We start from the raw sequence: 14,484 nt of genomic DNA on the forward strand, positions 1-14,484 counted from the left end.
AAAAAAAAAAAAAAAAAAAAAAAAAAAAAAAAACATGATGCTGTAGGCAAGGTTTGGTCCAGAGTAGAATGTAGTATATATTTCAGTATAGAAAATTAGATTCAAAATACACATTGAAAAGACATTGACTTCAGAGATTGCATGGCCAATGAAGTCTAAAAACTTTACTATCTAGCCCTTTACGGGAAATATTTGCTCACCTCTGGGCTAGAGGGAGAGTGGCAGGAGTTGAGGTCTAAGAGGCAAAGGGGACATTGCAAGGACTTGTGGGGTAATCCACAGGAGAGTTTTGAGCTGAAAAAGACCTGACTTGACTCACATTTTAATAAGATACCTCTAGTTGCTATGTTGAGAATAGTCATTATTGTTTGGAGGTTCTAGAAGCCCAGGGACCAACCACGTGCAACGATTCTGGTGGGAATGATTCTGACGAGCCACTCTGGGGTGGCTCAGACCAGCATGTAGTGTTGGAGGTGGCAAGAAGTGATTAGATTCTGGTTCAAAGCTTGAGCTGGTTCGATTTCCTGATACTTGGTATGTTGTGTAGCTCCACATGGCACCTCCATGTGCACATGTGTGACCAGCTAAAACAAAAGTTCTCAACCAGGGGTGATTTTGCTCCTCCAGGAGACATTTGGCAATGTCTGGAGACATTTTTGGTTGTCACAACTAGGGGAGGGAGGGTGCTACTGGCATCTAGTGGGTAGAGGCCAGGATGCTGTTAAACATCCTGAAATGAAGAGCACAGTTCTGGACAACAAATAATTATCCAGCCCCAAATGTCGATAGTGCTGCAGTTAAGCAACCGTGAGCTAAAGGAAGATCCACTACTGGAAAAAGAAATGTAGAATGGGTTTGGATGGATAACTAGTAGTCTTAGCCCAACTCAACTCTCTATGCTCCCACCACTGCCATTTGTAGGTGGTAGCAGCATCAGTTCCAGAATTCCTGTTTATACCACAGCTGAGTTCTGTTTGTCCTCCCTTGCCCATACATTTTCCTTCTGTTATTGGGGGTGAGGTCTGTCATGAGTAAGAGGCCCTGTGCCATTTTTTTTTTTTTTACATATACAGAGGCTTGTAAAAACAACATGTGTGATTGAGGCAATGAAGGAGATTTTCCGTGATGATAGTTAAATGGTACACAGCATCATAGTGCAGGTATTAATTTGTTTCAAGAGATTCATGAAGAGAATGTTCTATTAACTAGTATTTCAAGACTTAAAACTGATGTTTGGTAATAACCACAGATTTATGAGAATTTTACTTTCTTTGCCAAACCCAAATGGATGCCATATGAGTTCAAATACCCCAATGTTATGCAAGTGATCCTTAGTCTTTTGCTGATAAGGTATAATTTATTTGGTAAAATATTTGCATATATAATACACACTAACTTTTTAATATTTATTATTATTATTATTATTATTTTACATTCTAAGATGTTGTTGTGGAGCAGTTGGGAGTGAGAGGGAGAGGGAAATGTTGAGGGAGATAGGGTGGCAGGAGAAGAAAGGAGGGAGGGGGCGCATGGTCAAGGCCCATGACAGCCCCCCACTCTAACAGGGCTTCTAGCAGCCTGATGCTTGTCACTGGGCTGGATGTGGAAGTCAGAGGGGTGTGGCTGAGGCCCTTGCCACCCCCTGATCCCAGCTTAGGAGCCTGGGGGACTTCTGGTCCTTCTAGGTATTGTAGGTGTTCTTTGGTGGTGTTAGACCTTTACTGGTTAATATCAGAACTTTGATCTCTGGGTTTTTTGTTTTTTCTTTCAGTTCTGTATTTATTCACTTTTCCCACCACTTAAACCCTGCACTGGAACTAATTTGTTGTCCTTCGCCTACTTCTAAAATGGGGAGATTTCCTGTGGGAACCAGTACTTGAGCCCTGAGTTGAGCTAAATTGCTGCTTTGCTGCTGATTCCCTGGGGAAGGTTTTTTGTGCAGCTCAGGTTTTAATGGTTGACCTTGTAAGCACTTCCAGGTCTCGTGAGGTCCAGTACACCTGGGTTGTGTGGAAACTCTGGTCTGGGCCTGAGTCTTTTCAGCAAACTGCTCCCCCTGAAGTTCTATATTCCTGACCAGTATCCACTGAGAGGTTATATGCTGATCAGGGGGCAGATCAGCTGTCCATGCTGTGCCCCAATGTTCCCCCAGTGGGCCCATCTCCCCCACCGCCCGCACTCCAAACACTTCCTATGGGGCAGGCCATGTGTTGGTCCCTTGTAATGACTCACTGGCCTCTGGGTGGCTCCTTTTTTCAGTTGTCTGTGACCTCTAGCTCTTATGTGGGTCCACAGGAACCCTGTTAGTGGTCTAGCTGGCCTGGGGGCCACCAAGGCCCTCTTCTTCCCTGCCACTTCCAAGCAACTTCATAGGAAGGGCACAGCTGTGGCTTTTGCTGGCTCTTGCTCCGTGTGCTCACCAGCTCCAGCCTGGAAGTGGCTGGGGCTCAAAACAGCGGGATCAGTCCTTTCTTTCTCTTATCGTGGCTTCTCCAGCCTTCATGCACTCCGTAGGTCTCTCCTCCTCTTCCCCTGAGCTCTAGCAGCCCCAGCTTGTCAGTCCTTGCTTTTTAATAGCTGTAAATCGGTTGATTGTCAGAGAGAGTGATGCTGGGGACCATCTATTCTGCCATCTTGATCAGAAGTCCACACTGACTTCATTTACCTACCTTTAATATTTTGATTTGCAGATAGATGCATAAACAAAAAATATTTCTTTATATTCTGGAGTATCTGTCAATTCTATTAATTTTTTTTGCAAAGAAATATGCATTTTCTTCTAAAATTATTAATAGGGTGGATTTAATTTTCACACTGGCTGCTCACTAGCTTAACACTGGGCAAAAAAATGGACAGTGTTTCAAATCTAGATCATAAATACTTCAATTCTTGAGTGACATTGTTGAGTTTAGGCTTGCCTTAATTTCATATAAATCCATATGCAAAAATAAGCCACGAAATAAATAAGCAAGGAGTTAATTTTTCATATTACAGAAAACTCTTTTCTACCATTCATTTACATGTATTCTTTTTTTTTTCCTTTAAATTTTTATTTTGTAGATATACAATGTGGTTGATTATTATGGCGCATTACTGAAACCTCCCTCCCTCCACCCTTTCCTCCCTCCTACCCAACAATGTCCTTTCTGTTTGCTTGTCGTACCAACTTCAAAAAATTGTAGTTGTTATATCTTCTTCCCCCCACCCCCGGTTTTATTTGTGTGTGTGTGAGTGAATTTATTTATTTATTTTTAGCTCCCACCAATAAGTGAGAACATGTGGTATTTCTTTTTCTGTGCCTGACTCGTTTTACATGTATTCTGACATAGGAAGATTCAGCCAAGAATTTTTCTGGGTACTAGAGATATCAAGATATACTAGACTGGGCCCCTGCACTTGAAAGTCACATGAAAGAGGCTGGCATGTAAACAGCTGATGTTAATATGATGCAGTAGATCCATTATGGAGCCATGTACCTGCTGCTACAAGAGCTAAGGAGGAACCAGTGGCCCAAGCATGGGGGTCAAGAAAAGGTCACTTGAATGGGATGATGGCAGAGTGGAATCTTGAAGGACATGAAAGAGAGCTCACCAGGTGAAAATAGGTGAGGGGTATTCTATGCAAAGGGAAGCAGTTGGACAAGGTCAAAGGTCATGAAACCCTATGAGAGAAATAGGTACAAGGCAGGACATGGGGGTTCTTGAATGTCACACAAAGGAGCTTGGGAGTGGTCATTAAGGAAATGAGAAATTGTTGAATGTATTAAGCCTGGGAATAGAAGCAGTGGGCCAATGGTACTGATTCTGTTACAGTGGAAGGCAGGGATGGCTTCATAATTTGTGGGGCCCAGTGAAAAATGAAAATGTGGGGCCCTTCTTCAAAATTATTATGAATTTTGAAATGGCTTCAGCAGAGCCTAGGACCCTTCCAAGCACTGGGCCTGTGCAATTGCATAGTATGCACACTCATGAAACTGACCCTGGTGGAAGGCATTGAGGCAGGGGTAGGAAGAAGACATTAAGACCCTTATTTGCATGCTGTCTGCTCCCTGGTTGGGAAGAAAATTCCTAAACATATTAACAAAGTAGAGATTAGTCTCAAGGTGACATACTTGCCAGCATTATAGTCATATACTCACTCAATAAATGGTCAAATGTCCAATCTCTTCCTTTTAAAGATGAGGAAATGGGAGAGCAAAAATCTTGAAGGATTGTCCCAAACTCACAAATCTAGGAGATGGTAATATGAGAATTCAACCCAAGCCTTTAAGATTCTAGCCCAGTGTTTTCCTCTGCTCTTCTGTGATATCCAGGCTATTGAATCTGGAATGAGAAGGAAGGGATGGAAGTTCTTTGGTGGGGAGATTGATCCAGCGACTGCAGAAAGAACTACAGTTGGCAAAAAGAGGAATATCAACTAAGAGACAATTGCTATCTCCTCCCCTCTCCCATGGAGCACTACTTTCTGAGCCCATACTCAGAAACTAGAGGATCATTCCAAGCACAATTATTGAATAACTATGAGGGGCCAGGCAATGTACTAGGCAATAGAGATGACTTTGACATGCTCCCAGGAACTCATCCCTCGGTGAATGAAGACCATAGTTGAAATCACCTGTCAAAATCTGGAGTCCCTGACCACTAATGCTTTAATGTGAATGGGAAGCAAAACTTTTTTTAAAAAGGACAAAAATTGGAAATTAAAACTGACAACCAATAGGACAAAACTAACAATGTAAAGACTACAGAGTCTTTTTCAGATTAGGGAAATCATGGATTATTTGCACATTACCTTGTAAATGTCAGCAGCATTACCATTAATACCTTCACCTACTGTGGAGACTTCAGGCTCATCTGGACTCCAATAAATCTTTGTACATATTTCAAGAATATCTCCCTTATTGTTCTCTATTTAGTTCTCTAAGGCCTCTCCAGAAAAAAAAAAAAAAAGGTGTTCAAAGTTTAAAAGTGATTTTATTTTTATTCATCATTGTGCTTCCAGAGCCAAGTCCAAGTCCAGTGCCTGCCCTGGAGCTTTTTTCTTCAACATTACTGCTGATGGTTGATACATAGAATGGATTGACAGATGGATTTGGTGTGACTCTGGGCACCCTTCAAGTGGAGGGCCTGTGTACAGAGAAGCTTTCAATGGATCATGGCAAGAGAAGGAGGGTCAGCCATATCCAAGAGATACTTGTCCCCAAGTATCTTATCCCCCTGCCAATTTGGTCACTTAAGAAAGTAAGCAAAAAGTAGATATCAGGTCTTCTACCTGAGATTAATTCTTACCAACACTGCCATACAAGATTTTACCCCTCATTGATCATTTTAAACTGAAATGACTAAACTATCTCATAGGACACAGAGCCTTCCTTTTCTACCCAGGACATTTTTTTGTTTTCTGTTTGGGTTTTTTCTTTTCTTTTTTTTTTTTTTTTTTTTTTTTTTTTTTTTTTTTTTTGTATTCTTTCACAATCTTTAACTATCTATAAGCTGCTCTGATATTTATTTGTAGATTTTTTTCTTCATTTTTTAGGTTTAAATTATTTTTGTCCTAGAATTGCATACCATTATGAGCACATTTGACCCCATGAAATGCAAATGTTATAGAATTGTTTGAGGATAAATTACTTAATATGAACTAAATCATGAATTAAGTGAGCCTGGGTTTACTAGCTAATGGAAGATCCTTCTATAAAGTGAAAAAAAAAAAAAAAAAAGCCACTAGGCAATGAACAAGAATTTATCAAGGATTTATTGAGCATGTATTAGATACTCAGTTCTGAATCCAATTCCAAAGAGATCACTCACTAATTTATCTCTTTTGTGTAGTTCAGATACTTATTTTGAAAGGAAGCACACTTGCACTTGGTTTTTATAACAGAGAAGAGATTGGTCCATGAGTAAATATAATTCCCTGAAATGGGTTCCTAAGAATGTCATTAAGTATGACATTGGTCCCCTGCTGCTGCATCTAGACTGAGGTGAAATCAAGATATTTAGTTATCAAACAGGAGTTACATCCCCTATCAACATCGCTTCACATTACAGTGCTGCTAGTTCTTCGGTGATACGATTCCTATAACAGGGTGGATATAAGAGCCTTAGGCAGTGATGCTGTATCTCAGGTAGCTAAGAGACGATACAGGCAGCTCACTGCAGGGAGGGCCACTGGCCAGATTACCTAGCATGGCTTACACAGCAGTTTCCACCAACATTGTATTTAAGTTGGCATTTTTACTTCTATTTTTAAATCTGAAAAGCCAATCAACATTCAATCAGAAACACATTCAATACCATATATTTATAATATTTCTTATCTTACTTCATGCCAGAAATTTTACATTTGGTTAACTAGCTGTTAAAAGTGTAAAATTTGGCATAATAATGATTTTAAAATAGCCTGTTCCAGTTACTGTGCATAATAAGCCACCTCAAACTTAATGGCACAAAACAACCAACATTTTATTATGCTCAGGGATTTGGAGAGGGCAGAGTAGGGATGATTTGTTTCTGCTACTTGATGTCTGAGGTTTCAGCTGGGAAGACTCAAAAGGCTGATGTTTACTTGACATCTGGGAGTTAGTCATCTGTAGACTTGTCATCACACGTCTGGGCTGGGAGAACTCTAAGACTAGGACTGCTAATCAGAGTGCCTACACACGGCCTTTCCCTCTGGCTTGGCTTCCTAACAGCATAGCAGCATTAGGGTAGTCAGACTTTTTAATACAGTGGCTCAAGACTCCAAGTGCAAGTGCACCAAAGAACAGGGCAAAAGCTGTGTCATCTTTTGTAAACTAGTGTTAGAAGTCATACAGTGTCATTTCCAGTGTGTTCTATTAGTTGCAAGCAAGCCACAAGCCTGCCCAGATCTAAAGGGAGGATCAACTCCAAAGGGACCCCCAACTCTCAGTAGGAGGAGCTTCAAAGTCACATTGAATAAAATACATGGATGGGAGATATTATTGTGGCCTTCTTTGACAAATACATTCTGCCACAGTCCACTTCTTTCCACAATTCACATCCCTCCCACATGCAAAACATACTTACCCCCTCTTCCAAGACCTCCAATATTAGTGCACCCCTACAAAAATAGTAAAATAGAAACCTGTTTTTTGTTTTTGGTGTTTCTTTTCTTCTCTGGATAAGGAGAAATAATTAATGACTTATAAAAGGCTTTCGTGGGTGAAACACTGATTATAGGCATTAAACTAAAATGTATCTCAAAACTCGGGATCTCACATCTAAGTCAGATGAGACACCTTGGGTTAAGCACTTTGAATACAGTTCAATATGAAAACCTGTGAACTAAGGAGACAGATATCTTCCCCACTTATCCAACAGACAATATGAAGATATGCGTAAAATAACCACTATAGACTCTCCCATTCAAAAACATGGGGAATAAAGAGACACACAGCAATCACTGCTTAACAGGAATTCTAAAATCTGGAAAGGCCCATGTTGGCAAGTTTTTGATTGGGGATATATCCCTTGGAGTTGTGCTCTCTGGTTTTTGGCTCTGTTCTCTGGGCTATTATTCTACTCTTGGAGTCATCTTTCTTTCTTTGTAAGTGGCCCCAATACCCTTTAATACTCTTAGAAGTTTATTGTTTAAAGGAGAGGTTCTGCATGGCATGCTCTTATAATCCTTATCAGGCCTATTTTCTGACTGAATAAGCTTATGAGGTGCTGCTTAAGATATTTCTTAGGTTTTAACAAAGAATCTTACAGTCCCACCCTGGATATGGTCTTTCCCCTGAGGCCCATTCTTATTTGAGGACCCTTTGCAGGCTGAAAAGACTTACTCCAGATCCTTTACATTTCCTCCAACTTCTACTTGAACACTTAATAGCTTGTTCATCTGTTCTTTTTTGTCCTCTCTGTTTATCAGCAACGAAAAGCCAAGCAGTATCCTCAGTGCTCTGTCTGGAAATCTCCTTAGCTAGATCATTTGTTTTATTATGTATATTTTCTATTTTCCATGTTACCACAGGAAAGGGTGTTAATGCCTCTCATTTTTCAGATGTCTAATGAAATATCACTTCCTCAGGGAAAAGCTTTTCTTATCTATCATGTTAGACCAGGATTCCCTTTAATAGGCTCTTATAGCACCCTGTAATTTTCCTTTAGAAACCTTATCATAGTTAGTATTATGTAGTCACCTGCTTATTTCATTAATGTTTGCCTTTATCTCAAGTTTGTAAACTCCTTGAAGGTAAGGACTGGATCTATCCTGCTCTTCATTGGATCCCTATCACATTACACAGTGTCTGGCATCTCTGCAGGCCTTTTCTGACCACTCAATCTAAAACACCCACTTCTCTGCCACTTACTTCTCTTAAGTCTCTTAGTTCGATTATTTTTCTTCAAAAGCACCCATTATTATCTGTATGCATGCATGCAGAAGTGTATATAAGTGTCTTGTGTATATATGTGCATGTGTATATATGTGCATATATATATGTGGGTGTCTATATATATGTTTGTGTGTGTGCGCGTATAATTTGTTTACTTGTTACCGTTTTCCCCACTAGAATGTACACTCCAAAAAAGCAGAGACTTTGTTCACTGCTGTATCCCCACCACATACCTGGCACATAAACAAGTGCTCAATAAGTATTTGTTACAAATATGAACAAATGAATGGCAGATGCTGAAGAAATGATTCTCAGAAGTACCTTCTCGAAAAATCAATGCTAGTAATATCCTGCATTTAAAGAGAGATGATCCATTGATATGCTTTTCTTTTAGAAAAATTGTCTTCCACAATCTGCCCAAAATGACACTTTGAAAGTTTTAATTCATTTCACCATGTGTCTCCAAATATAGTAAACTATATTTGGTTTACTTTGTTTCCCCTTTGTTCTGCAAAGCTCAATCAGACTCTTCATCCATAATCTTGAATGGAGGCCATTTGGGATTTGATAGGAGCAAAAATTCACACAAATAAAAGACTTCTAAAGTCTTTAGAATCTTACAGTTTTGAAATGAGACAGACCTGTATTTGAATTTCAACTTCAACATTTTTTAGCAGTATAACTTTGGGAAGCCACATAACTTCTCCTGGCCTCAATTTCCTCAGGAAACATGTGACTTGCAGGATCTTGAACTGACTTGCAGGTAATAAGACTGTAGTTGTAAGAGCATGGCACATAGTCATAATAAATGAATGATATCTATTATTCATATCTATTCCCAAGTCCCCATGATACAGAGGAGAAAATTGAGGCACCAAGAAGTGAGGAGAATTTGCTACAGCTGTTCCTCTTCTGCACATTCAGGTGATAGAGATCGCCAGGTTTGCTATCAAGCACTATCCAGCCATCATTTGCTCGAGGAATTTTTCTGGTGAAAACCCACTGTATTTGGACTCGCACTGTTTCCTAAGGAGGGCTGGAGAGTCCATTACATCCTTGAATTCACTGAGGCTCACTCACCATTCTATTTCAACTGAGCAATTTCCTGTTCCAACAGGAGGGAGGCTCAATCCAATCAAAGAATCTGGGTGAGAAATGTGAAGGAAAGAATTTTCCCCTACCCCAGTTTTTAGGAGCCCTTTTATTTCCTCCTCTTTAAGTCATAAGAGAAAAATCAGAAATATGGGTTCCATTAAAATATTTTATAAAAGTTCTTTAATTATACCAAAATCATTTGCTTGTAACAAACAATTCACTACAGTGCAATTCTGGTGATCTTTAGGTCAAATTTCACATCTAGATGAGTTATTCCAAAGACAAGAATGAGTATATTTTCAATAAGTAAAACTGATGCATAAAATTAGATAATAAATCTCAAACAAATTGCATAGTGCTTCATACAGCAGACAGGATTTAAGGAAATCTTATCAAAGTGGTATATAGAAATTGCATGTATTAAAACTTTGACCAGATGATTTATTTTCTGTGAGAATTTAACTAATCAGTGAGTAAAAAAACGGGGTTCCCTAGAAGTGTTTACTGCTCAGTTAACTGAAGATGGTGGGTCAGTAGTAATAATTAACTAACTGGGTTCCTAGTTAATTAGAAGAAATAGAGAGTATATGTCTCAAATTCTTACCTTACTGGGAGGATCTAACTGACTCTCCCTATAAATATGCTCAAGTAAGCTGTGCCTACAGATTGTTCTTTATTTTAGCTTCAGTTATCCATGAGTCAAGCTCATCTCCATTTTGCCCTCATATAGGAATCTTGCCATATTACCATAACATTTTATTCTGAACCTGCTAGAAAGGCAATTAGTCATTCATTATAACACAAAAAATTTATATTTGTTGCAGCTATGTTATCTGAATCAAAACCATACCCTTCCATGGGGATAATTTAAGGTTCTATATTTAAAAGTCATTGAATGAGTCATCATGATAAATATGAAGACCATTAAAGTAGCACTCATATCTCCTACATATGAAAAATTAAATGGATAATTTCTACCTACCACAAATTTATTTTTGTGGCAGAAAATTTTAAAGAATTGATTTAATTAGCTGTAACTATGCTCAGAAGCATAATCTGAAATACTGTTGAATGAATAAGAAAAGTATTTTCAAGCATAGGAAAAACTCTCTTAAAATTCCCTTTTGTTCATTATTCAGAAAACATTTTTTAAGTACCCACAGTTTGCATGGCAATTTACAACATAATCATATTTTAACCTGGCATCCTTCTGTTCTAGCTCTGGTAGTTAATTGAATAAGTTAATCTCTTCAGTTGTCCATTCACAGTATGTGGGGAAAGACTATAGAAATTAAATGAATGAGTCACTCTGAAAAGAAACATGGATGTGTATATTTAGGTTTCCTTTTGTTTTATGTGCTAAAAACAAGTTACTAGCTAACTACCCTTTCCATGTTTTTAGAGGCTCAGGAATTTAAAAGAATCTTATCTCACTCAGGCAGTGAACTATATGCTTAATCACGAGTTTCTAAGTGTTTATAGAGGTGAGAACAGCAATTTGCAAGATTCTACAGATATGGAAAGCAAAAACAGCACAGTAAATTTAGGCAGATAAAGGGAAATGTATTTTGAGGATATTTTTACATTTGAAAAATAATTTTAGACTTAATAATATAGAATAGGTTGTGCATTTTAGAGTTGGACATTAGAACTCTTCTAGGCCACTAGTTTCCAACATTTTACCTCAGAGTCACTGGATTTTTAAAAATATACATCCTAAGTTCTCATCCCCGAAGATTCTGATTCATTTGGTCGGGAAGGAGCTGAGAGGGGAGGCAGGCATACGTATATTTCTAAAAGTTCTACAGCAGCCAAAGTGAGACCCACAGACCTAATGCAGCCTCAGCATTTTTAGCATGAGTCCCTGAGGCCTTGAAAGAATAAGTAAAATTTCTTCGGGTCAACACAGTTTGTAAGCCTCGGAGCCAGGCCTAGAACTCAAATACTCAAATTCCTAGATTGGATCTCTTTTTACTAAACCAGCTGGCAACATTTCTACCTCACCCACACACTGGTGGAGATCTAATTACAAATTAGTAGTAGTTAGGAAGTCCAAGACTGCCTATATAACCCATGTGACAAGCAATGACCTGTGTGCTTCCTTTCTTGCTAAGCACTGAATAAGTCTTCAGATGATTATGATGACACTATATAGTGATTAATATATCTGTTTATTCTATATTTTTGAAAAGTTCATTTATTTGAAACTTTTGCATCCATAAAACATGTCATTCACATTTTAAGGCAAAGAAAACAGATTTAATATTTGAATAAGGGTCCAATTTAAGTCTTCAGTATTGAGTTTGCATATCTGAGCACATGAAAGTACTCAGATGTCAGGCTGCATTTTCTTTGCCACCTTCCTTATATGATAATGCCTTTAGACCTTCTTCTTTCTCCAGATTCTGAAAGCTCCATGCAGTTAGAGCCCTTGTCCAACTTCATCAGATGTCTCCCAGCACTTAGCACAATGCTTGTCATAGAGGCAATGTTCAATAATTAATAGTTGATAAAAAATCCTTTATTACATTTTATTAAGAAATGAGACAGAGTACCTTGAACCAACTTCAAGGAGAATCCCATATAAATAGAAGTATTGACTTTATTAAGTAGTAGTTTTATAGTTACTTTTTACAAGAGTTTGGCCTGATTTTCATGATATAAATTGGCTGATTAAAGGTTATAACTAATGTCTTTTATTGGTACTACTAGGTGCATTTATTAATAAGAGCTACTAATGCATCAAATAAATAAGCCTTCTGTTTTCTAGCCTGATTTTCCTTGAGATCAGATCTAGACGGTGAAGGGTGACATGGAGTGTTTGACAATTATTCACACTTGCTATCTTTAAAACTCAAATTCCAAATCACTGCCAGGTTGCAATGTGATGTTCAGCCATGTTTAAGGTTGGTCTCACCAGAGATACTATATCACAGCAGGCAATGTTGATAAACCAGAGCCCCCAAGGACACTGTTGAACTCTGTTCATTTTCAGGCTGCATGTGCCTTCCACAGAGGGAAGTGACACCTGGGTACTAATCTAGCTAAGTGAGCCACATAGAATCCAATTTCTCCTCTTTTCCAGGTTCTGCAGCCATCCATCTGAGCACATATACTATAATCTAACCATTCTGAAGCCCTTGCACTTCTCTTTAAACCACATGCTCTCTCACTCCCCATTTTGCACATGATGAAGTATAATTAACAAAAATAGGTTTTCTCATCTTCCTTACCTATCAGGGGATCTGCTGTTGACCTTACAAAACTCATTTCAATAAGCAAGATTCAATTTGTCCTTGCCATACCATTTGGGTTACAGTTGGGTTCTCATTCATATTGTTTTAAAAGTCCTTCATTCAATATACCTTTTATATGTGGCTAAAGGGCCTACTGACGTGCAGTTAACATTGATGAAATAAAATTAATACCAAGTTTTCTTGTCTTTTGGGAAACATAACCATTATTATTATCTGGCAGAAAATTTTATCATGCACATAACCTCAGGTGGCTCAAAGGGGTTGCATGATATTGTAGAAGGCAGTAATCCAGTTATAGAAGAAGATGATTCAATCAATGGCTATTTAGAGCTAAGTTTTTATTAAGAAGGTCATTTCAATCCCACCTTTTCAACCCCACCATTTGACCCTCTCTTTTGACCCAACCACACACCCACATCCCATACATTTGTTTCTAAGGCTATTTGCTCTTTATACCAAGGAGTAAATACAGTTTGTCAGACTTTCACCTAATTCATGTAGAAATAATGAACACAAAATATCACTAACATCAACTAAAATTACACATGTTTAAATATGGTAGAGTTGATTCACTAGCCAAAGAATCAATGTTAAAAATTGACACTGAAAAAATTAGCCCTGGTGGAAATATTCACACCAAATAATGAATAGTTAATCTCTGCTACATAACTGAGATGAGCTAGAAGGCTGGAGGGTAAACAGGTGTGCATTTAAGGGGTTCATCTTAGATCTAACATTAACATTAAAGCCAATGTTAATGGAGGATCTGAGCTGTAAGTGGGCCACAATACTAGAAGGCCCTAACTCGGGCCAGACACACAGCAGGGGCTCAGTAAATATTTTTGGAATGAGTGAATGAATGAATAAATGAATGAAAAAATGAATGAATTGTCTTTATATGATTTGGGGAACTAAATTTAAAAGTCTATTCAAATCTATGTATTAATAAACTAGATTTTGGGAAAGTCAGTAGTAAATATGTAGGTGTTTCTTTAATTAAAATGACCACAAAGTCATTTTTCTTACCCTTAATTTCTCGGCCTGAAAAGTTAATGAATTGTATCTGTTCCATGAATAACTGAGTTGAATTTGAAAGACAACTCTCCATTCTGAAAACCTCCCACACCACCAGTTAACTGTGACTTATCCTTTTACTTCTGAAGAATTTTAAGCACCTTCCATCTAACTTGATTGACAACAAATCTGTGCTTCCTCTGTCTTTATTCTCCCAGGAAGAAGATGTTACTCGTGAAAGTCGTTTTAATTTCAGTGGTTATGGGATGGGTCACTGCCTCCAAGTGAAAGATGGAACCGCTGTCAAGGCCACACCCGCCAATCCACTCCCACAACCCCCAAAAGATGCAGACGCCATCAAAAAGAAGTTTGTGGACCGGGCAAAAAGGATTGACACAATATCTCGAGCTGCCTTCCCATTGGCCTTCCTCATTTTCAACATCTTTTACTGGATCACATACAAGATCATTAGACATGAAGATGTCCACAAAAAATAGATGTGCCCTACAGACCCTGGGACCTTCTTGCCTAAGTGTTGTGCTTGTAAATACACAGTGAAATTGTCTTTATATCACTTTAACGGAGGAGAAGATTGAGGGAGGGGGGAGGGAGGATCATGGGGGTGGGTATCCTGGCGCCTACCTATGAAAAAAAGACAAGTTATGTGGGTAATGAAGAAAACTGCACAAAATTAAGGTGTTGCAGAATCACGTGAGCATAATTCCCTTCCATAGTCTTTAGCATTGTTCTTTCTGATGA

At 38.5% G+C, this 14,484-nt stretch overlaps 1 protein-coding gene across 2 annotated transcripts in view; it reads left to right on the forward strand.

Moving 5' to 3' along the window:
- GLRA2 (glycine receptor, alpha 2) overlaps nucleotides 1-14,274 on the forward strand; it is a 203,705-nt gene extending 189,431 nt beyond the window's left edge. For both annotated transcript variants that reach the window (XM_008585837.1, XM_008585838.1), the window contains exon 9: nucleotides 13,944-14,274. In XM_008585837.1, coding sequence (XP_008584059.1) covers nucleotides 13,944-14,222 — 279 coding nt within the window. In that variant the 3' untranslated portion in view covers nucleotides 14,223-14,274. The remainder of the gene's footprint in view (nucleotides 1-13,943) is intronic.
- Nucleotides 14,275-14,484: the final 210 nt, after the last annotated feature.

This window comes from Galeopterus variegatus, unplaced genomic scaffold, assembly GCF_000696425.1.
Source record: "Galeopterus variegatus unplaced genomic scaffold, G_variegatus-3.0.2 Scaffold3732, whole genome shotgun sequence".
NCBI lineage: Eukaryota > Metazoa > Chordata > Mammalia > Dermoptera > Cynocephalidae > Galeopterus > Galeopterus variegatus.